The sequence below is a fragment of the Stomoxys calcitrans genome, chromosome 4, assembly GCF_963082655.1.
Source record: "Stomoxys calcitrans chromosome 4, idStoCalc2.1, whole genome shotgun sequence".
NCBI classification, from domain to species: Eukaryota; Metazoa; Arthropoda; class Insecta; order Diptera; family Muscidae; genus Stomoxys; species Stomoxys calcitrans.
This window is the reverse complement of record NC_081555.1, coordinates 94,329,235-94,354,580: the sequence shown is the minus strand read 5'-3', so window position 1 is coordinate 94,354,580 and position 25,346 is coordinate 94,329,235. Positions and strand designations below refer to the sequence as shown.

Sequence of the window (25,346 nt, the reverse complement as noted above, 5' to 3'; positions counted from 1 at the left end):
ATATCTAGAATAGTCTCCAATGTCCTAGTGAGCGTGGTCCTCATTGCTCCGCCTATGCAAAGACAACATGTTCTCTGAACCTGTTGTATGGTCCTTATGTTGCACTTTTTCCTCCATAGCAGTCCACCAAACTACTGAGGTGTAAGTAAGTATTGGTCTAATCACGCTCCCGTAGAGCCAATGGACTTCCCTCGAATTCAGGCCCCATTTCGTCTACTTAGCCCAACATCTGTGAGCCTTCTCAGTACGCTCCTAAATGTGACACTTTCAATTCAGTTTCCTGTCCAAGATCACACCTAAGTATTTGACTTTGTTAGATATCGAAATCGTTTCGTTGAGGAAACGTTGTGCGTCAACGTTTCGTCGTGAACAGACACATTTCAGTCTTCTCTGGGTTAACATTAAGACCTCTGGGTTTAGCTTTGCCATATGCACTACACTTTCGGCCCTTCTGCATAGGTGTGGTTCGAAACCTTACGGATTCTGGTTCGGATCCTTACCCCTTAGAAATACTACAACATCGTCTGCGTAGCAGACGGGTGCAAACCCCTCCTCAGTCAGCATCCGTAATAGGTCATTTATGGTGGTCACCCATAGGAGTGGCGATAAAATGCCCGCCCTGTGACGTTTCTTGTGCCACGTTCTCCCTTACATTTATGCCATGGGACACACAATTTATCCACCTGTTAATAAGCATATGATTTATCCAGTCTCTAAGGACCGGGTCCACCCAATACTGGTCTATGGATTGGATCAGTGTGTCGGTCCTCACATTGTTAAATGCCCCCTCGATGTCAATGCATACCCGCAGTGTGTGCGTTGTGGAATCGAAGGATTCTTCTATTTTATGTACAACTTCGTGCAAGGCAGTCTCCACCGACTTTTGCTTGGCAAAGGCATGTTGTTTGTATTTGAGTAGTTCGCTGGATGTCCTACTCTTTATCATGATATCCACTATGCGTTCCATGGTTTTGAGTAGAATTGACGTAAGGCAGGCCTTTGGTGTCGCATAACTTGCCGGGCCGGGCTAGAGTAAAAATACCCCCCTTCCCTCCTGCCAGGTGGTCGGAGTATATACAAGTCCCAGGCACGCTGTGAAAATTAAGGCCAGATGGGGCGCCAAATGGTCGTCTCCTTCAAAAAAATTATGGACAATTTTATCAAAATAATTTTTCTAGAGAAAATTTTTCAAAAAAAAATTGTGATCTTATTGTTCTATAAAAAACTTTTCTATAGAAAAGTTTGTCAAAAAAATCTTTATAGAAAATTTTGTCAAAATTATATTTTTTTGTCTATGAAAAATATTTTCAAAATTTTATTTCTAAAAAAAATCTCAAAATTGCTATACAAATTTTTCTCAAATTCTTTTTCCTATATAAAATTTTGTAAAAAATAAATAGCACATTCAAATTTCTTATTACTGTGAGCTTTCTCATTTTGATTTTTACCATTATTCAGCTTTATTGCTAAGAAATAAAAGTCGTATTTCTGTAAGGTAACGCATGGCGTATAAGTTATATTAATATGATATGACAGTAGTGCGTATGAGGTATATACCAAGTTAATGCACCCTAAAAGTAAAGTATACGCCACCAGGCACAATAAAAATCTTATTTAGAAGCAATGACAGTGTGATATATTATCAATATTTATCACATACATATGTATGTAGCTACTAAATACCTTCCATCTTCAACGGAAAAGACGAGTAGAACAAAAGTATTGAGGGAAAAATCACAGCACTCTGCTAAAACAAATTATCCCCCTATCAAGAAACCGCAAACACTTTACGACCATTAAAAAAAAAACTATATGAAAGAATTGCTTTGGTGGTGCCACCGAGGATTTGCAGTTTTCTTTTTTTTTTCTTTCTTCGTGCTGTAAATGTGTGAGACTAATAAGAAATGAAGTCCCTTCTCTACGCATGGGGGACATTGCAGTGCACACTCATGAAGGCGGCAGCACTTCAATGGCATCCACACTGAATTACAATCAAATAATAATAAAATTGGTTCACACCCCAGCTTTGAGACGATATGGGACTTCAAGTGTTGTTATTTTTTTTCCTATATGTGAAGTAGAAAAAAAAGAAAATTCAGTTGCTTTGCCACTTACCTTGCGATGTTGTTTGTCTATTTGACTCTGGTATAGAAATGAGTTTTCACCAAAGGGCATTTTTTCCCACTTCAAGGACATGTAATCTTCTCTATATATGTGCTTTTTTACACTGTTCTTGCAACACGTATTGAATTGGTAGCACACTGTTGCACCCATGATGTTTGTTGATGTTAACTCCTTACAATATTCATTTGCAGGTATGTGACTTTTCTTCACAAAGCTGTGAGCTGAAAGATATAGAAAAGAAAATTGTTAAAAAAAAAATGAAACTCTTCTACAAAAAAACAAATGTCTACAGAATCGTTTATTTTTTTATCTCCTTTTAACTTCTTATTCGATTGCAGGCTGTGCAAGGCAAATTATTTGGTTCAAAGGAAATTGTTGCATTATCATGTGCCTGGTGTCACGAGGTCTATCACAATAAGGAGTCATGCTTCAAGGAATCCAAAATTGGTGAAGAGTGTAAAATGGGTAAGTTTTAAACAAATGAAAGTCTTCAAAATAATGCGCTTCCTCCTTTTTCAACCTAAACTTAAATATTTGTGAATTTTTTCATTCGATATCCAAATCGATATTTGGAGGAAGTAAAATTTGTTCTCTCTATGCTCTTTATTTTCTGTAATTTTGTTAAGGCAATGGTGATAATTTGTCTAAGAAACTCATTATTTGCTTTTCTCTATGCCTTTGGCGACAAAGAAACCAATTTAGAACACAAAGATTAATTTAATCAAATGTGAATGATCTTTTAATTAAAATTTCTATTTGTTCATCAAGTATCATGTGTACATCCATGCATTAAGGTTTAAACCAACTTGACGCATTTAAGTGAAATGATGATACCTCAACAAATGTCTGCCTTAGATATGAGACCGACATAGTTTCTTTCAACTACGTCAGTTGAAGCCTATTTCGTATAATTTTATACTCAAGGCTCACTGGTATAGGAAAGTATGCCAAAGGATCAACGTGTGTGGTGACCAGTGTTGCCAACAATAAATTAAATCACAAATTCAAAACTGTGTGGTGTTCATCGCTGTTACGAGAAGCTTAGCTGCGAGCTACCAGGCGCGTCCACTGGTCACGGATAGTGGAATGCTTCATACGGAGTAGCTGCAACGGCAGTCGCCGACAATGAGCGGTATCGAGTGGAGAGTCTAGGTCAGTGAGAGGTAGGCCTGCACCGATTCTTGCACAAATACTGAGTACCTATGATGCTCGATATGACAAGGCCGAGTTATTGGCGCCTTCAAATATCTTCCCGCGGCGATCGGTCCTTTGCATCGGAACGGGCTTGCTCACCTACAGGAGCTTGACGGGGCTTGCCACCTCCACATGAAAATGTGGCTATAACTACAATAACAACATAAATCTGACAAATGTTCTTCAGAAGTCGTCGTATTTAGAAATGGGTTTCGACCGGGTGAATTCCCAACGCTTGGGTATTTATTGGGTAAATACCCAATAAATACCAATTTTGGGTATTTATAATTATGCAGATATCTTGGGTACAAAAACATTTTCCAAAAAATTTTTGATGATTTCGTATTCTTTGTATATAAACCTGACCTTCTGATCAGATTTTAGTTAAATTGGGTTGCCTAAAAAGTATTTGCGGATTTTTTAAAAGAAAGTAAATGCATTTTTAATAAAACTTAGAATGAACTTTAATCAAATATACTTTTTTTACACTTTTTTTCTAAAGCAAGCTAAAAGTAACAGCTGATAACTGACAGAAGAATGCAATTACAGAGTCACAAGCTGTGAAAAAATTTGTCAATGCCGACTATATGAAAAATCCGCAATTACTTTTTTAGGCAACCCAATATATCGCCGCTATATAGACCAATCTCCAGACATAAAGTCTTGAGGCAATAATATGGTAATTTTTCATCCGATTTTAAAGCTCCTTTTATGAGCTCAATACTCTATATCGGGAGATCGGTCTATATGACAGCTACATCTAAATATGATCCGATCTGGACGATGTTCGACACAAAGGTGTAAAGGTCTATCAAAACTCACCTTCTCAAATTTCATTAAAATCGGATGAAAAATAATCCTTTTATGGGCTCAATACTCTATATCGGGAGATTGGTCTTAACAACAGCTATATCCAAATATGGTCCGATTTGGACGATGTTCGACACAAAGGTGTAGAGGTCTATCAAAACTCATTGTTTCAAATTTCATCAAAATCGAATGAAAAATGCTCCTTTTATGGGCTCAATATTCTTTATCGGGACATTGGTCTATATGACAGCTATATCCAAATATGGTCCGATCTGGACGATATTCAACAAAAAAGTTTAGAGGCGTATCAGAACTCGCTGTGACAAATTTTATCGAAATAGGATAAAAAATTATCCTTTTATAGGCTCATTTCACTATTTCGGGAGATTGGTCTATATGACAGCTATATCCAAATATGGCCCGATCTGGACCACATTTGCCTGGAATGGGTAGGGGTCTACCAGAACACTTTATGCCAAATTTCATCGAATTCGGGTAATAAGTGGATCTTTTTTGGCCTCAATACCCTATATAGGGAGATCGGGCGGTCGAACTATAGGACAGCTATATCTAAATATAGTCCGATCTATATTCGGGGTCTACCAGAACTCACTGTGCCAAATTTCATCAAAATCGGATGAAATACTTAAAAGTCCGGAGATCGGTCTATCTAGCGGCTATATATAACTAAGCAAGTATGTTGAAAGTCATGGGAGAAGCCGTTGTACAACATTTCAGCCAAATCGGATAATAATTATGTCCTATGGAGGCTCAAGAAGTCAAGATCCAAGATCGGTTTATATGGCAGCTATATCAGGTTATGACTCGATTTGAACCATATTTGACACAGTTGTTAAAAGTGATAACAAAACACCTCATGCAAATCGGATAAGAATTAAGCCCTCTAGTGCCTCAAGATGTCAAGATTCAAGATCGGTTTATATGGCAGCTATATCAGGTTATGGACCGATTTAAAGCATACTTAGCAGAGCTGTTGGAAGTCATATTGAAACACGTTGTCCAAATCGGATAGGAACTGCGCCCTCTAGACGCTCAAGAAGTCAAGACCCCAGATAGGTTTATATGCCAGCTAATCAGGTTATGGACTAATTTCAAGCATACTCAGCACAGTTGTTGGAAATCATAATAAAACACCTCAGGCAAAATTTAAGCCAAATCGGATAAGAATTGTGCCATCTAGTGGCTCAAGAAGTCAAGATCCAAGATCGGTTTATATGGCAGCTATATCAAAACATGGACCGATATAGCCCATTTACAATCCCAATGGACCTGCACTAATAAGAAGTCTATGCAAAATTTCAAGCACCTTGCTTTACACCTTCGAAAGTTAGCGTGCTTTCAACAGACAGACAGATGGACGGAAGCACATGGCTAGATCGACTTAAAATGTCATGACGATCAAGAATATATATACCTCATGGGGTCTCAGATCAATATTTCGTTACAAACGGAATGATTAAATGAGTATACCCCATCCTATAGTGGGTTGAAGTAGAGAGGCCCGGTGTAAGACAAAATTTTTATACCCACCACCATAGGATGGGGTGCGGCCCTGCAAGCCGCAATTTTTGTCCTCTCTGGCTGAAATTTTGCATGTAGTGTTCTGTTACGACTTCCAACAATTGTGCCACGTACGGTCCAAATCGATCAAGAACCTAATATAGCTCCCATATAAACCGATCTCCCGATTTGACTTCTTGAGCCGCTAGAAGGCGAAATTTCTGTTCGATTTGGCTGAACTTTTGCAAAAAGTGTTCTACTATGACTTCCAACAACTGTGCCAAGTACGGTCAGAATCGGTCAAGAACCTGGTAAAGCTCCCATATAAACCGATCTCCCGATTTGATTTCTTGAGCCCTGGAAGTCGCAATTTTTGTCCGATGTAGCTGAAATTTTGCACGTAGTGTTCTGTTATGACTTCCAACAACTGTGCCAAGTACCGTTTAAATCGGTCTATAATCTGATATAGCTCCCATGTAAACCCATCTCCAGATTTCACTTCTTGAGCCCCTGGAAGCCGTAATTTTTGTCTGATTTGGCTGAAATTTTGTGCATAGTATTCTCGTATGACTTCCAACAACTGTGCCTAGTACGGTTCAAATCGGTTAAGAATATAATATAGCTCCATATAGACCGGTCTTCCGATCTGACTTCTTGTGTCCTTACAAGCCGCGATTTTTGTTCGATTTGGCTGAAATTTTGCACATAGTTGTCTGTTATGACTCTCAACAACTGCGTCAAGTACGTTCAAATTCGGTCTATAACCAGAGGGACTCCCACATTTTAGCAGAATCAATGGTGGTGGGTTCCCAAGATTCCGCCCGGCCGAACTTAAAATAGCTTTAAATACCCGTGTCCGGGGGTCTGTTCGGACAGAAACCAAACAAAATCGATAATTTTTTACTTTAGAGTCCTTCTAGCGTTTAAGTTTTCTTTTTGCGTATTCATAATCTACTCCTTCGAAATACCCATGTCCGTACGGACCCACCAGGGACCAAAAAATCGCGTGATAATTTTTGTTCTTTATAGTCCTCTTATCTACTCCTTCGGAACTTTCATTTGAAACCCATATTGCCTAGGTTATGTGTCAAGACCCAGTAGGTCCTTCATGGGTCCAATTTTTACTCATGCAGTTTAGTAATCTACTCGCTAATATATTTTATTTGATACCCATATTGCCTAGATTGAACAACATCCCCTCACTGGGAGTGGTGGCTTTTTGCCTTTGGCCCAAATATAAATATAAGGGGTCTTGACTTCTTGAGCCTCTAGAGGGCGCAATTCTCCTCTGATTTGACTGAAATTTTGCACGTGGTGTTTTGGTATCACTTCCAACAACTGCGGCGAGTATGGTTCAAATCGGTCCATATTTTGATATAGCTGCCATATAAACCGATCTTGGGTCTTGACTTCTTGAGCCCCTAGAGGGCGCAATTCTCATCCGATTTGACTGAAATTTTGCACGTGGTGTTTTGGTATCACTTCCAACAACTGTGGTGAGTATAGTTCAAATCGGTCCATATTTTGATATAGCTGCCATATAAACCGATCTTGGGTCTTGACTTCTTGAGCCTCTAGAGGGCGCAATTCTTATCCGATTGGAATGAAATTTTACGCGACGTGTTTTTCTATGATATCCAAGAACTGTGCTTAGTATGGTTCAAATCGGTCCATATAAACCGATCTGGGATCTTGACTTCTTGAGCCTCTAGAATGCGCAATAATCGGCTTCTCTCATGACCATCAACATACGTGTCATATGGTCTGAATCGATTAATAGCTTGATACAGCTTCCATATAAACCGATCTCCCAATTTTGCTTCTTGAGCCCCTACAATGAACTGAAATATTACATGACTTCTATAATGTTCAGCATTTATTTATGGTTCAGATCGGACTATAACTGGTTTTGTAATAGTATTTTTTATCCACTAGAAGCCCAAAATGCAAATTTCACATCGATAGATTTATTAGAAATAATTTTGGCCCACCTGCCCATTCAAATGAGACCACTGTGCATCATCTTCCCCACATTTTCTGCGCTATGCTATCACTTGTCGCACCTATTTTGCGTACCGAAAGCTATACTGACCTTCCTCCTTACTCTCCAAGACTTTTCCTGGCCTTACCATCCTGGTTGTTATAACCCTGATGGCCAGTTTACTGCACCTACAGATGTTCACGCCCTGCGTCCACGCGTTAATACCATACCACCTCACGCATTCCGTGATCGTACGGATCTTCGTCTTCAGGATCGTAATATGGTCAGGCAGGCGAAAACAAGAATATGTAAATACCAATCTAAACACTAGCACAATATATGAGACTAATTGTACTTCGTCATAAGTGACTATGTGATTCAATGCAAATAACGCAGATTTCAACACACCCTGTTGCAAAATAAGGTATATCACCCTCAAATCACAAACCAATATTTAAAATTTACGTTGAAAATCTCCAAACCTTTATCAATGTAATAAAGAGAGTGGATTAGCTATTTAAAGGTCAGTTATAACTTTTGTCATGGACATTTTTATCACTTCATTGTCATCCATTCTAGCGCAACCACTGGAATTGATGGCAGCATCAAATTTTGTGGACTTGTTTACATATTCCATGCATAAACTAATCAATTTTGGAAAAGTGGGGAGAGAGAGAGAGAGATAGGTTTTAAAAAATGCATGATTTGTGGTATGGTGATGCAAACTGCTCATCACACAGTGGTGCAGTGGTGGGGGTTTGGTTCCTAAAATGTCATTGCCACAACCATCATGCGCTTTAGAATACAAATGTGGTGTCATAAGTTAGTGAAGCTCTTCTGTCACACCTTTCCGACAATATCAACGCTATGTGGAACAACAAAAAATGGAAATGTTTAAATTTGCATAGCTCTCAGATACTCTCAGCTACCAACTTTTCTACACTCTACCAATGTTGCATTTGGCATGTGAGCGATGTACTTGCATATGTTTTGCCATGAGTTATGGTCATACAAATAAATGAATGTCACCATCCCAGTTATGGACAGCTGTTATTATACTTTGCCATAAAAATGAGTTTTGCATAGCAAATAGTTTCTAGAACTAAAAGCCATTTTTTAAGCAAAACATCCTTACACTGACAAAAATTTACTTGAGAAAATGCTATATATTGGCTTGCCCAAAAAGTAATTGCGGATTTTTCATATAGTCGGCGTTGACAAATTTTTTCACAGCTTGCGACTCTGTAATTGCATTCTTTCTTCTGTCAGTTATCAGCTGTAACTTTTAGCTTGCTTTAGAAAAAAAGTGTAAAAAAAGTAGATTTGATTAAAGTTTATTCTAAGTTTTATTAAAAATGCATTTACTTTCTTTTAAAAAATCCGCAAATACTTTTTGGGCAACCCAATACTATGCTATGCAAATACAAAACGTGGTAGAGTTCGGCCGGGTCCTTTCTTGGGAACCCACTACCATAGAATCTGCTTAAAATTTACCCAAAAACGGCACGAAAAATTTTAGCTTCTAGGTACAGTAGAAGACTAATCGGAAGATCAGTTTATATGGGAGATAGGTAAGGTTAGGTTTAAGTTGAAGTCTGCCATCAGACTCACTTAGATGTTTTCGTCCGTTGTGATACCACAGGGACAGAAGAAGGGTGATGTCTTGTAGTTTCTAACGTTGAACCATCCAGATCGCTTTAAAAAGCCCAACAGCTTGCCAATGTTCACATCCGCTAAATCAGACAGGTGGATAGATATCCACCGCCCAGAAGCCTTAAGGTAGATCTACAGGATCTAGAGCGTGAGGTTCAGCGCTACAAGAGAGAACCTCTAGACCAAGCGCTTGATATGCAGGTCTAGACAACATTCATGCAGACAGGAAAGCAGATAGGGTAAATAGCTACCGGGTGAATGTAGTCCTTGGAGAACGATCGCCTCCTGTGAATCTGAAGAAATTGACCTGAAGAAATAGCTACCGGGTGAATGTAGTCCTTGGAAAACGACCGCCTCCCGTTGCATCTGAAGAAATTGACCTCCCCCCGCAAAACCAGAGTAGTTCTGGCTCAATTATGTTGCGGCAGATGCAGCCGTCTCAACTCCTACAGAGCAAGGATTGATGCCAACTTGCAAGATGTATGTCCCGATTGTAACCAGGGACCATACGATACACCTCAACTGTTTAACTGCCCAGCCAGACACGCTCGACTCAGACCCAGATCCATGTGGACGCACCCCATTTTAGTCGCAAATTCCTGGATCTTGACACTCAACGGAATCGAGCAGACGAAAGATAGAACACAACAACAGACAGGTTCTAAAAGAAATGAGAACCTAAAGTGGAACTCCTTCTGACTGCCAGTGCGGAACACACACACAGAAGGTGTTCTTTAGTCTCTTCTTCCTCGATGTCCTCATAGCTTCGGCAAAAGTCATTACTGGCAACCTTCAATCAGTCAGCATGTTTTCCGATTAGACAGTGACGGTGTCATGACGGACACTAAGGCTGAGACGTCTGTACTAGCCAGCTAAGCGGTAGACCTCCTCAAGTCTAGATTAGGCCACATAGTTTTGGAATGCTCACAGCCCCCTCTTTGTGACCATCTATCACAAAGTTGCCCTTTGGGCCTGGTCCTGAAAACTTAGCTTAGAGGTGTTTTTGGGGATGAAGTGGTCCCCCAAATACATAGCCCTGAAAAAAATATCAGCATCGTGCTATACTCTCAAATACCATTTATTCTAACCCTTTATTGCCTTAAGTTTAAGGAGAGTTTATGGGATGAGGCGTCCCCCAAATACTTGACATCAAAATTGGTCATCAAATTCGTTTTCTAATCTGAAATACCTTTCATTAGTGACACATATTGCCATGGTGGGTAAATTTGTACACTTTAGGGGGTGTTTTGGGGAAGGTGCCACAAATACATGGAATATTGATATCAAATTCGTGCTTTACTCCCAAAGACCTTTCATTTGAGCCCCATATTGCTAGGGTCGTAAATTTTGGAGGGTGTTTTTGGGGAGGGGCGGCCCCTCAAACACTTGGTCCCATATTTGGATATCAGATTCGTATTCTACACCCAAATACCTTTTATTTGAGTCCCATATTGCCAATGGTCAGTAAATAGGCCCTGTTTGGGGAGTTTTGGGGAAGCGATGGACCCCCAGAACCTTGGTCCTACATTTGAATATCAGATTCGTATTCTACTCGCGACAAAAACTTTCATTTGAGTCCCATATTGCCAAGGTCGGTAAAAATTTCCGATTTAGGAGTGTTTTGGGGGTTGGAATGGTCCCCCAAACAATTTGCCCCACAATTGGACATCAGATACGTTTTCCACTCTCAAATACCTTTTATTTAAGACTCATATTGTAGTGATTGGTCAATACATATATGTGGTAGGTTTTGGGGGTGGGGCGTCCCCCCTAGGTACCCTATCCGAAATTTGGATACCAAATTATTGATTTTGGGGTTACTATAACAGAGCACAAAAAATTTCGCAACACCCATCTCCGAGAACTGGCATTTCTGAAAATTAGAGTAAGGGGGAGGGTCCGCCTCCCCTTCGGATATCAAAAAATTAAGTACCCTATTTTCACCAGGGGTCCATTATGCACCATCTGTGAACATTTCATACAATCAAACAATCTCAAATTGATTTTCATATATATAAGAATATCAGGTTATAGACCGATTTGGACCGTACTTGGCACAGTTGTTGGAAGTCATAACAGAACACCACCTGCAAAATTTAAATCAAAAATTGCGGCTTGTAAGGGCTAATGAAGACAATTCGGGAGATCGGTTTATATGGGAGCTATATCAGGTTATTAACCGATTCGGACCGTATTTAACACAGTTGTTGGAAGTCATTACGGAACACTACATGAAAAATTTCAAATCGGACAAAAATTGCGTCTTCCAAGGGCTCAAGAAGTCATATAAGGAGATCCATTTATATAGCAACTATATCAGCTTATAGACTGGTTTGGACCGTACTTGGCACAGTTGTTGAAAGTCATAACGGAACACCAATTGCAAAATTTTAGACAAATCAGACAAAAATTGCAGCTTGTAATGGCTCAAGAAGTCAAATCGAGAGATCAGTTTGTATGGGAGCTATATCCAAATCTGAACCGATATGGCCCATTTGCAATCCCCAATTACCTACGTCAATATTAAGTATCTGTGCAAAATTTCAAGCGGCTAGCCTTACGCGTCCGACCGTTATTGTGATTTCGACAGACGGTCGGACGGACATGACATGATCGACTCAGAATGTCAAGACGATCAAGTTTATATACACTTTATGGGGTCTTTGATCAATATTTCAAAGTGTTACAAACGGAATGACTAGATTAGTATACCCCCATCCTATGGTGGTGGGTATAAAAGTGTTATGGCAGCCATGTAAAATTTCTCCCCCAAAGAGTTATCGCACTGCGACACTCAGTTCGGGCTCGGCTATAAAAAGGAGGCCCCTTATTGGTGAGCTTAAACTTGAATCGGGCAGCACTCATTGATATGTGAGTACGGCAGCCATATAAAATTTCTCCCCATAGAGGTGTCGCACTGAAACACTCACATATCAATGAGTGCTGTCCGATTCAAGGTTAAGCTCACCGATAGGGGGCCTCCTCTTTAAAGCCGAGTCCGAACTGAGTGCCGCAGTGCGACACCTCTATGGAGAGAAATTTTACATGGCTGCCATACCACATACTTTGAGTCTTGTCTAACTATCAACCATATCGCTGATGCTTAACGGTTTATAGAAAACAAGTAAAAGCGTGCTAAGTTCGGCCGGGCCAAATCTTATATACCCTCCACCATGGATCGCATTTGTCGAATTCTTTCCCGGTATCTCTTTTTAGACAAACAAAGGATAAGAGAAAAGAATTGTGCAAATTGAATTGAATGTTGGAGACCATAGTAGAAGTCTATGTGCAAAATTTCAGCCAAATCGAATAACAATTTTGCCTTTTAGGGGCTCAAGAAGTAAAATAGGGAGATCGGTTTATATGGGAGCTGTATCAGGCTAAAGACCGATTCAGACCATATTTGACACGTATATTGAAGGTCGTGGGAGGAGCCGTTGTACAAAATTTCGGCTAAATCGGATAATAATTACGCCCTCTTAAGGCTCAAGAAGTCAAGATCCCAGATTGGTTTATATGGTAGCTATATCAGGTTATGGACCGATTTGAAACAGTTATTGGAAGTCGTAACAAAACACCTCATGCTAAATTTAAGGCAAATCCGATTAGACTTGTGCCCTCTAGTGGCTCAAGAAGTCAAGACCCGCGATCGGTTTCTATGGCAGCTATATCAGGTTATGGACCGATTTCAACCATAATCAGCACAGTTGTTGGAAGTCGTAATAAAATGCCTCATGCAAAATTTCAGCCAAATCGGATAAGAATTATACCCTCTAGTGGCCCAAGAAGTCAAGATCCCAGATCGGTTTATATGGCAGCTATATAAGGTTATGGACCGATTTGAAACATATTTGGCACAGTTATTGGAAGTCGTAATAAAACACCTCGTGCAAAATTTCAGCCGAATCGGTTATGGACCGATTTCAACCATACTCAGCACAGTTGTTAGAAGTCATAATTAGGCATCTCATGCAAAATTTCAGCCAAATCGGATAAGAATTGTACCCTCTAGTGGCTCAAGAAGTCAAGACCCGTGATCGGTTTTTATGGCAGCTATATCAGGTTATGGACCGATTTCCACCATACTCAGCACAGTTGTTGGAAGTTGTTATAAAATGCCTCATGCAAAATTTCAGCCAAATCGGATAAGAATTGTGCCTACTAGTGGCTCAAGAAGTCAAGACCCGCGATCGGTTTCTATGGCAGCTATATCAGGTTATGGACCGATTTCAACCATACTCAGCACAGTTATTAGAAGTCATAACAAAACACCTCACGCAAACTTTCAGCCAAATCGGATAAAAAGTGTGCCGTCTAGTGGCTCAAGAAGTCAAGACCCGAGATCGGTTTATATGGCAGCTATACCAAAACATGGACCGATATAGCCCATGTACAATCCCAACTGACCTACACAAATAAGAAGTATTTGTGCAAAATTTCAAGCGACTTTACTCCTTCGAAAGTTAGATTGCTTTCGACAGACGGACGGACAGACGGACAGACGGACGGACGGACGGACCAACGGACAGACGGACGGATGGACGGACCAACGGACAGACGTACGGACATGGCTAAATCGACTTAAAATGTCAAGACGAACAAGAATATATATACTTTGTGGGGTCTTAGTCGAATATTTCGAGGAGCTACAAACAGAATGACAAAATTAGTATACCCCCATCCTATGGTGGAGGGTGTAACAAGAAGCGGAGAAAAATGCTCTGAGATGGGACCGCAGCAAGAAGAAAATCAAACCCAACTGCCATCATCTCAACTCAAAAATACAAATTTCTCTAAGACATTATCCACAAAATGATGCCGACCGATTCAGCCAATCCTCGATTGCCATAAGGGTATTTCGAAATGTGTATTAGACCGCAGTGTGGCAGCCCACACTGCGGTCTGCAGAAAATAGAATTTTTCTGCATGTTCTATACTTGACCATCATGAAAAATTTAACATTTTACTAAACTATAGCTCAGGTTTTGTTTTTTTTTCTCTCAATTGTCCAATGCTTTAAGCACACAATGCCTAACTACCCGCATAACTATTTGCCAACCAAAAGTCCTTACACATTGTTCATATACGACGGTAGTGCATGTGGTTTGATGACTCGTGCATCCTGCAGTGTACTAAGTGTCCTTCGGCTGCAGATATGACCTGTGTGATTGTTATTACTGTTCTGTAGCAGGGTGCGGTGTGGCGATGGGGCAGCATTATAATCAATTTGAAAGTCAGTGGTCCTTGGCGTTGGATTGCTTCCAGAGGATAGGGTGAAAAAACAAAACCTCTCTTGTGGAGAACTGCATGAGTTGACACTCGATGCCAATCATCTGCCACCAGCAGGGAGGCAAGCAGGCAGGCAATCATTGGCGCTACAGGTACTTTAGACTATAACGTGTCAAACGCACGTATCATTAGCTTGGACATCAAAGTACAATTTCGTTACGCTTTGATGGAGGACAAAAGCAGGCGACCATAGCACGAAATGCTGTGTGAAACAATTCCCCGCTCTATTCCTCCACCTCCACCTCCTACTACTATTCCATTGTTTGTAACAAAAATTTGTTATTATGTGTTGGTTCATTTTTGTTTTTGCTTCTCACACTCTTCTTTCAGGCAATTATGCCCCCATTATTGTGCCACCCTCATGGATTGTCAAATTGCCCAGCAAAGGCAATTTCAAGTCATCCATTCGTGTCAACAACAAAGGAACGCCAAATGCCAAGGATAAGAAAAGCCGAGGGAGTTCAAAACGCAACAAAAAAGATGACAAAAAGGACCAGAGAGCTTTCATTGTCAAACCGATACCATCGACGGAAGTAATACCAGTCATTGTCTACATAAATCCGAAATCTGGTGGCAATCAGGGTGTCAAACTATTGGGAAAATTTCAAAATATTTTGAATCCCAGACAGGTGTTTGATTTAACACAAGGTGGACCCAAAATGGGGTAAGTTTTTGAAGAAACACATATAAAAAATCTTATTTCAGCCTATAAAACTAAACGGTTACCACAAAGTTTGCTGGCAATTATCTTACACAGCCATTTTGCAACGTAAAAATGAAAAGAGACAAGTTCCAGGAAAAACCATTCCTTGAAAAAGTTTATAATTCTCGCACAGAACTGAATATGTAACTCAATTTTAACTTGTTTTACAAACTGTTACCACAAAGTTTACTGGGTATGATCTTAAGTAGCAATTTTGCAGCGTAAAAATGAACAGAGACCAGTTCAAGGAAAAATCAATTCCTTGAAAAAATTGTATAACTCTCACATCGAACTGAAAATGTAACACCACACCAATAACATTTATAAGGGGCTTTATTGGAAACTTTCAGTAGCAATGTTCGTTCGTCTGTCTGTTATAAAGATAAGGCTTTTGAGTTAAATCTAGGCATAGATGGGACTTTGGTGCCTACAGCGGTTCACACAAATGGCGATGACACTTTTTGACTGATTGAGGCTACAGAAAGCTATCATTTCATCCATTAGACAATCTGTGCCACATATGATAGAGTACCATTAATGGCCGAACCGCAGATTTTACCTTCATTCACCTCGAACATTTCAGGCAAATTGAATACTAATTGCGTCCTCAAGAGGGTCAGAAAGTCAAATTGGGAGATCGGTTTATATGGCAGCTATATAAGGTTATGAATCGATCTAGATCATACTTAACACAGTTGTTGGAAGTCATACCAAAACGATATGTGCAAAACTTCAACTAAATTGGATAACAATTGCGCCCTCTAGAGGCTCAAGAAGTCTAAACGGGAGATCGGTTTATATGGCAGATATGTCAGGTTATGGACTGATTTAGATCATACTTGGCACAGTTGTTGGAAGTCATACCAAAACGATATGTGCAAAATTTCAACCAAATTGGATAACAATTGCGCCCTCTAGAGGCTCAAAAAGTCTAATCGGGAGATCGATTTATAAGGCGGCCATATCAGGTTATGGACTGATTTTGACCATTCCTAGCATAGTTGTTGAAAGTCATACCACAACGACATATGCAAAATGCCAACCAAATCGGATAACAATTACGCCCTCTAGAGGCTCAAGAAGTCTAAAGGGAAATCGGTTTATATAGCAGCTATATCAAGATATGGACTGATTTAGACCAAACTTGACACAGTTGTTTAAAATCATATCAAAGCATTATATGCAAAATTTCAACCAAATTGGATAACAACTGCGCCCTCTAGAGGCTCAAGAAGTCTAAACGGGAGATCGGTTTACATGGCGGCTATTTCAGGTTATTGACTGATTTAGAGCATACTTGGCACAGTTGTTGGAAGTCATGCCAAACGATAAAAAAAATTTCAACCAAATTGGATAACAATTGCGCCCTCTAGAGGCTAAAGGCTCTAAACGGGAGATCGGTTTATATGGCAGCTATATCAGGTTATGGACTGATTTAGACCATACTTGACACAGTTGTTGAAATTCATTCCAAAACGATATGTGCAAACTTTCAACCAAATGGGATAACAATTGCGCCCTCTAGAGGCTAAAGGCTCTAAACGGGAGATCGGTTTATACGGCAGCTATATCAGAATATGAACTGATTTTGACCATTCCTAGCACAGTTGTTGGAAGTCATACCAAAACGACATTTTCAAAATTTCAACCAAATTGGATAACAATTGCGCGCTCTAGAGGCTCAAGAAGTCTAAACGGGAGATCGGCTTATATGGCAGATATGTCAGGTTATGGACTGATTTAGATCATACTTGGCACAGTTGTTGGAAGTAATAACAGAACGACATATTAAAAATTTCAACCAAATTGGATAAGAATTGCGCCCTCTAGAGGCTCAAGAAGTCTAAACAGGAGATCGGTTTATATGGCAGCTATATCAGGATATGGACCGATTTCAACCATATTTAGCACAGTTGTTAAAAATCAAACCAAAACACTTCATGTAAAATTTTAGCCAAATCGGATGAGAATTGCGTCTTCTAGAAGCTCAAGAAGTCAAGATCCAAGGTCGGTTTATATGGCAGCTATATGGAAAACAGGGACCGATTTGGCCCATTTTCAATCTCAACCGACCTACACTAATAAGAAATACTCCTTTCAAACTTAGCGTGCTTTCGACAGACGGACGGACGGACAGACAGACGGACGGACGGAAAGACAGACGGATAGACGGACGGACAGACGGACGAACGGACAAATGGACGCACAGACGGGCAAACGGATGGACAGACGGACGAACGGACAAATGGACGCACAGACGGGCAAACGGATGGACAGACGGACGGACAGAGGGACGGACGGACAGAGGGACGGACGGACAGACGGACAGACGGACGGACAGACGGACGGACAGACGGACGGACGGACAGACGGACGGACAGACGGACAGAAGGACAGACGGACAGAAGGACAGACGGACGGACGGACAGACGGACGGACAGACGGACAGAAGGACAGACGGACGGACAGACGGACGGAAAGACGGACAAATGGATGCGGACAGACGGACAAACGGATGGACAGACTGACGAACGGACAGATAGACAGACGGACGGACAGAGGGACGGAGTGACAGAGAGACGGACGGACAGAGGGACGGACGGACAGAGGGACGGAGTGACAGAGGGACGGACGGACAGAGGGACGGAGTGACAGAGGGACGGACGGACAGAGGGACGGAGTGACAGAGGGACGGACGGACAGAGGGACGGACAGAGGAACGAACGGACGGACCGACAGACAAACATACGGACGGACAGACAGACGCACGGACAGACGCACGGACGGACGAACAGACGGATGGACATGGCTAGATCGAATTAGAAAGTGATTCTGAGTATTGGTATATTTATCAATGGGTCTAGCTCTTCTTCTTCTTAGCGTTGCAAACAAATTCACAAACTTATAATACCCTTTACCACAGTGGTGGTGTAGGTTATAAAAACCTTTCAATTTGTGCCCATATTACCCAAAGGAGAAAAATGTCCTTTTAGGTCTTTTTTACATATACCGCCGAAGGATGCGGGTATAATCATTGTGTCATTCCATTTGCAACACATCGAAATGACAATTTCCTACCCTACATTTTCTTCATCGCCGTAAAAGTCTGAGAAGACTCAGCCATGTTGGTCCGTCCGTCTGTCTGTCCGTCCGCCTGTCTGTCCGTCCGTCCGCCTGTCTGTCCGTCTGTATGTCTGTCTGTTGAAATCACGCTACAGGATTTAAAAATAGAGATGATGAGCTAAAACTTTGCATGGGATCTTTTTTGTCTATAGACAGCTTAAGTTCGAAGAAAGGCTATATCGGACTACATCTTGATATAACCTCCATATAGACCGATCTGCCGACTTAAGGTCTTAGGCCCGTAAAACTCACATTTATTATCCGATTTTGCTAAAATTTGAGACAGTGAGTAGTGTTAGGTCACTCGATCGGTCCAGATTTGGATATAGCTGACAAATTGTCCGATCTCTCGATGTAAGGTCTTGGGCCTACAAAAGACGCATGTATTGTCTGATGTCGCCGAAATTTTGGACATTAAGTTGTGTTAGGCCGTTCAACATCCCTTTTCCATTTGGCCATGATTGCATTAGATTTGCATATAGCTGTCATAATAGACTGATCTCTCGATTAAAGGTCTTGGCCTCATAAAACTAGCATTTTTTGTCCGATTTCGCTGAATTTTGACAGAGTGACTTTTCGACTTTCATGTCCTATATGGTTCAGATCAGTCAATATTTGGATATAGCTGCCGAAGAGACCAATATTGAACCAAAACTGAACAGCGACTTGTATTTATTAAACCACTCTATACCCGTGCCGAATGTGGTCCAAATCGGAACATATTTCGATATAGCTGCTATGGGTGCTTTAATGCATTTTTCACCGGATTATGATGAAAGGTGGTTTTCATATATAACCGAGGTGGTGGGTATCCAATGTTCGATGCAGTCGAAGTTAATGCTTTTTATTAAGTGAAGAAATCTCCCAGATTGGAGGCCACCGTAGCGCAGAGGCTAGCATGTCCTCCTAAAACGCTGAACGCCTGGGTTCGAATCCTGGCAGGAACATCAGAAAATTGTTCAGCGGTGGTTAGCGCCTCCTACCTGTGGCATCACAATGGACGAAAACTTCCAAGTGAATCTGATGGTAGACTGCCACTTAAACCTAACCTATCCCTTCCTAATGCTGGCGGCATTTGTGAGGTACCTTTCCATGTAAAAACTTCTCCCCGCAGTGCGATACCTCTTGGGAGAGAAGTTTTTACGTGACATAGTTCCTCATAAATGTTCCCAGCATTAAGAGGGGAAAACCACCGTTGAAAATTTTTTCTGATGGTCTCGCCAGGATTCGAACCCAGGTGTTCAGCGTCATAGGCGGACGTGCTAGGGTCCGTGGTCGATCTGCGCTTCGGTGGCCACCATAATGGAATGTTAGTGCGCAAATTTGCATTGATCTCCCTCGGGACTTGGGGCTAAACTTGCATGTACAGGGTGCGTCAGAGAAACTTATTAACTTGATAAACTCCCGAACGATGAATTAGGCAGGAAGGGGGTCGAGATGGGACGCATCTTGAGGGGGAACTCCCCAAGTTTGTTTCTCTTTCCAGCCCGGTGCCATCATGGTGTGAACTAGGAAGTAGCGGGCCTTCGCCGTCGAGAGCTTCTTTCCTAACGGTCACTAAATTGGTGCTAAGCAACGTGCCTTCCGCGATCGCTTTCAAATTCTCCTCACAGACTCGTTACTGGCCGTAATTCGATTCTGTCGTGGTTAACTCATTTCGAAAATGTGAAAGTGTCGCTAAACCCAGAAATGAATGTAGTCAGTTGTGCGTTCTTGCCGTCGTTCGGCTAGAAAACACGCAGCTGCCATGGGAATTTCTGACGCCACTATACATTTCATTCTTTGTTGTTGTTATTGTTGTGTTTGTTGTAGCAGTGTGTTGTACAATGAGGAGGCAGCCCTTGCCGATGAAGGAATTCATCGGGTCAATCCGGTACGTACCGTCTGCCATGGGATAGATTTCATCCCTTTAAGTTTGCTAAGAATAGGGATGATTGAGAGACCAGTTTACATTGGAGCTGTATCAGGTAGGACCGTACTTGGCACAGTTGTTGGAAGTCGTCACAGAACACCGCATGCAAAATTTCAGCCAAATCGGACAAAAATTGCGGCTAGTAAGTCAAATCGGAAAATCGGAAGATCGGTTTATATGGGAGCTATATCAGGTTATGGACCGATTTGGACCACTATGCGTAAAATTTCAGCCAAATCGGACGAAATTTGCGGCTTGCAGGGGCTCAAGAAGTCAACTCGGAAGATCGGTTTATATGGGGGCTATATCCAAATCTGAACCGATATGGCCTATTTGCAATCCCCAATGACCTACATAAATAAGAAGTATCTGTGCAAAATTTCAAGTGACTAGCTTTACGCGTTCGATCGGTATCGTGATTTCAACAGACGGACGGACGGACATGGCTAGATCGACTCAGAATATCGAGACGATCCAGAATATATACACTTTATGTAGTCGCAGATCAATATTTCAAGGTGTTACAAGCGGAATGACTAGATTAGTATACCTCCATCCTATGTTGATGGGTATAACAAAAATTGAACTACTTTTGTTTTTATTGACCTTTTCAATAAATAAGTTTCTCTGGTGCACCTGTATGTCAGATTCGTACAATTGCAAAATTTGCCAACGAACACTCCAACAAGGAATGGGGAGCAAACTTTTCACATATCAATGAGTGCTGCCTGGGGTGCAGTTAGGCCACACCATATTTTCAAACCTGGCGTTCAGCGTCATAGGCAAACTCTACTCTACTCCCATTAAGTGCATAAGTCCGTTTGTGGGGCTTTTTGGGGGTTGTATGTCCCCCAGATTCGACCAGGGTCGAATTTTTATATGAGATTTGTAACCTACTCCTAAACACCTTTCATTTGACACCCATATTGTCATGATCATTATGTCAATTGGGAAAGTTTTGTGGGTGGGGCGTTCCCCAGGATATTTGAACCCAAAAATTTATACCAATTTCAGGTGTTTTTTTAAACTACGGCTTCCATCTCTGAGATCTGGGGTTTTTGAAAATTTTGGCAAGCAATCTATTTAGCCTAAGTTTGCCAGATTTTCGGTATGAGTTTTAAGTAGCAACTGGTTTCTGTATCTTATCCCAAAACAAGGCAAAAATTTCTCCTCATTTATAAAATTTTTTCTTTTTGCAGTTTGGAATTATTCCGCAAAGCACCCAATCTACGCATTTTGGCTTGTGGTGGTGATGGCACCGTTGGTTGGGTGCTCTCTGTTTTGGATCAATTGCAACCGCCCATACAACCAGCACCTGCTGTAGGTGTCTTGCCCCTGGGTACGGGCAATGATTTAGCCAGAGCGCTAGGCTGGGGTGGTGTAAGTATTTTTGGAAGTTTTTCACTTGCATGACAAAAAAGTTTTCAACCACTTCTACTCTACTCAAATCTAGGGCTACACTGATGAACCCATAGGCAAAATATTAAAAGAAATCGGTATGTCACAATGTGTTCTTATGGATCGTTGGCGTCTAAAGGTATCGCTCAACGAGGATGTGCCCGATGACAATGTGGATCGCAGCAAAGACAATGTTCCCTTGAATGTGATAAACAATTACTTTTCATTTGGTGTGGATGCCCACATAGCTTTGGAATTTCATGAGGCACGTGAGGCCCATCCCGAGAGATTCAATTCACGACTGCGCAATAAAATGTACTACGGCCAAATGGGAGGCAAAGATTTGATATTACGCCAATACCGAAATTTGTCACAATGGGTGACGCTGGAATGTGATGGTCAGGATTATACGGCCAAATTACGTGATGCCGGTTGCCATGCTGTGTTATTCCTAAATATACCCAGGTGAGTTGGTGGAAAGTTAAAAACTCTCCGTGTCAAAGTCATTAATTCTATGTTTTTATGTTCCTTTGAGCAGCTATGGTGGTGGCACTCATCCCTGGAATGATTCCTTTGGCCAATCTAAACCCAGCATAGATGATGGTCTCATTGAGGTTGTTGGTCTAACCACCTATCAATTGCCCATGTTGCAAGCCGGCCTACATGGCACTTGCATTTGCCAGTGTCGCACGGCACGTATAACCACTAGGAAGACGATACCCATGCAAGTGGATGGCGAAGCATGTCGTGTGAAACCCTGCATCATAGAAATGGAATTGTTGAACAAGGCCATTATGTTGGCCAAACGCAAACAACGTGGTCAGGGTGACATACAGTAAGTATATGAAAATGAAGAAACGAAATCTAATTTCTAGTATGTAATTGGGTACACTGAGAAAAAGAACATTGCATGTCAGAGGCAGGGGAAAGGAATGCTTTGCTTAAATCACAAATTTATCAATGATCAGGAAACTGCTTTTTAGAACCGAGTCCTTCGTTTAAGGTGCTATTACACATTTTTTTCAAATGTAGCAACTCTGAAATTTTAACACATCGTGGGATACGTACGGAAAATTTTATTAAAAAAATGGTTTTTGGAATATATGGGTTGCCCAAAAAGTAATTGCGGATTTTTCATATAGTCGGCGTTGACAAATTTTTTCACAGCTTGTAACTCTGTAATTGCATTCTTTCTTCTGTCAGTTATCAGCTGTTACTTTTAGCTTGCTTCAGAAAAAAGTGTAAAAAAGTATATTTGATTAAAGTTCATTCTAAGTTTTATTAAAAATGCATTTACTTTCTTTTAAAAATACGCAATTACTTTTTGGGCAACCCAATAGATGCAATCCTTTCGATTAAAGTAAATTCTTATTTCATCGAACATACATGTAGGCACATGTTTATAAAACAAGTAAAAAGGCATTACATTCGGCATCCCGGTGGTCCGCTTCGCTATCCCCGTTTTTGAAACCCACCTTTTTAGTATAGGCACTCAGTTTATAAGATTATGAAGTTTTGAAATAATTGCTTACAAAATTTCTGAAATCTGTCCCTTCTGTAAAGAAAGTACCAATATCACTAAGAATAACAACACATCCGAAAAATCATCAAGTCGCCCAATATATATGGTCAAGTAAAAATAATACGCAATTTTAAGCGCTTTAACTCAATTTGTAAAGAAAGTACCATTTTGAATGTTTTAGTACCAATTTTGCACTTTTTGGTACCAAAATGTACGAATTTTTAATAGATCATTTAGCCACCCATTATTTATTTCTTCATTGTACCTACATGCTAAATTTCAGACCTCAAGATTCATCTGAAAAAAAAGTACCACATGGTACCAATTTTGGTACCAAAATGTGCTATTTTTGAATATATAATTTAGCCACCCATCATATATTTCTTAGTTCTACCCACTTGTCAAATTTCAGAGCTCAAGATCCATCTTCATAGAAAGTACAAAATGGTACCAATTTTGGTACCAAAATGTGCGACCCATCATATATTTCCTAGTTGTAACTACATGCCAAATTACAAACCTCAAGATCCATCTTCAGAGAAAGTACAAAATGGTACCAATTTTGGTACCAAAATGTACGAATTCTGAACGGATCATTTTATCACCCATCATATATTTTTTAGTTGTACCTACATCCCAAATTGCGGACCTCCAGCTCCATCTCCAAAGAAAGTACCAAATAGTACCAATTTTGGTACCAAAATATTAGAATTGTGAAAAAATCATTTAGTCGGGCATCATATTGTTTTAAGTTTTACTTTTATTAATCCTCTAGTTCCACCTGCACGGAAAGTACCAAATGGTACCAATTTTGGTACCAAAATGTGCGAATGGTGAATAGATCAATTAGCCACCCATCATATATTACTTAGTTGTACCTACATGCCAAATTTCAGACCTCAAAATCCATCTCAGCAGATAGTACAAAATGGTACCAATTTTGGTACCAAAATATACAAATTTTCTAGGGATCATTTAGTCATACATCTTTTATTTCTTATTTGTACCTACATCCCAAATTGCGGACCTCCTGCTCCATCTCCAAAGAAAGTACCAAATAGTACCAATTTTGGTACCAAAATGTTAGAATTGTGAACAAAATCATTTAGGTGGGCATCATATATTTCTAAGTTTTACCTACACCCCAAATTGCAGTCCTCTAGTTCCATCTTCATAGAAAGTACCAAATGGTACCAATTTTGGTACCAATAAGTACAAATTTTGAATGGATCATTTAGTCACCCATCATATTTTTTCATAGTTGTAACTGCAAGCCAAATTTCCGACCTCTAGCTCCATCTGTAAAGAAAGTACTAAATGGTACCAATTTCGGTACCAAAATGTACGAATTATGAATAGATCATTTTGTCACTCATCATATATTTCGTAGTTGTACCTACATGCCAAATTTCAGACATCTAGCTTCATCTGTAAAGAAAGTACCAAATGGTACCAATTGTGATACTAAACGTACGTTTTCTCCCATTACCAGTACCAGTTTTCCATTTGTTCCTTTTACGCCACATGTCTTTTAGGTCAAATTTCAAAATTCGACCTCTTTCCATTTGCCCTGTACAAAGATCACCTATTTCGAACTTTTTTGTACTTTTTTAGTACCTAAATGTACAAATTTCCAAAAAAGCTTATAGTCACCCTATTATAGTTGCCAAAATGTACCTAAGTTCCAAAATTCTAGTTCAATTAACAAAGAAAGTACCAAATAGTACCGTACTATTTCTCCCACTTCCGATACGATTTTCCAAAAATTTTTTCACCATACCCTATTTTTTCGAGGCGATTTCTTTGTGTGTACGAATTTATAGCTACATACTGTCAATACATTTCTTTCAAGAAATCCTTAATATCTTTGCCACTTGACAGCTTAATCGATTTCTGAATATGTGTGTTTGTCGTGTACGTGTGTGTGTGTGTTTGTGTAAGGTGAGTGCTTGAGAAATCTTTTAATTCAGCTCAATTTTCAAATCATTCTCTTCCCCTGAGTGCAACTACGTGTGGTTTATCCAAACGTTTGATGACTTCAAATGAAATGCCCCATTGTCAGAGGATTTTCAAATGTAAGATGTCATTTTCCTTGTTCTACTCCTTTTAGACCTAA

General features: G+C 40.4%; 1 protein-coding gene across 1 annotated transcript in view; it reads left to right on the top strand.

The window, feature by feature from the left end:
• The window catches only part of LOC106092427 (eye-specific diacylglycerol kinase), a 92,503-nt gene that overhangs the window by 35,921 nt on the left and 31,236 nt on the right, over positions 1-25,346 (top strand). Inside the window, exons 4-8 of the mRNA XM_059366881.1 lie at positions 2,463-2,589; positions 14,903-15,236; positions 21,510-21,690; positions 21,764-22,173; positions 22,247-22,543. Coding sequence (XP_059222864.1) covers positions 2,463-2,589; positions 14,903-15,236; positions 21,510-21,690; positions 21,764-22,173; positions 22,247-22,543 — 1,349 coding nt within the window. The remainder of the gene's footprint in view (positions 1-2,462; positions 2,590-14,902; positions 15,237-21,509; positions 21,691-21,763; positions 22,174-22,246; positions 22,544-25,346) is intronic.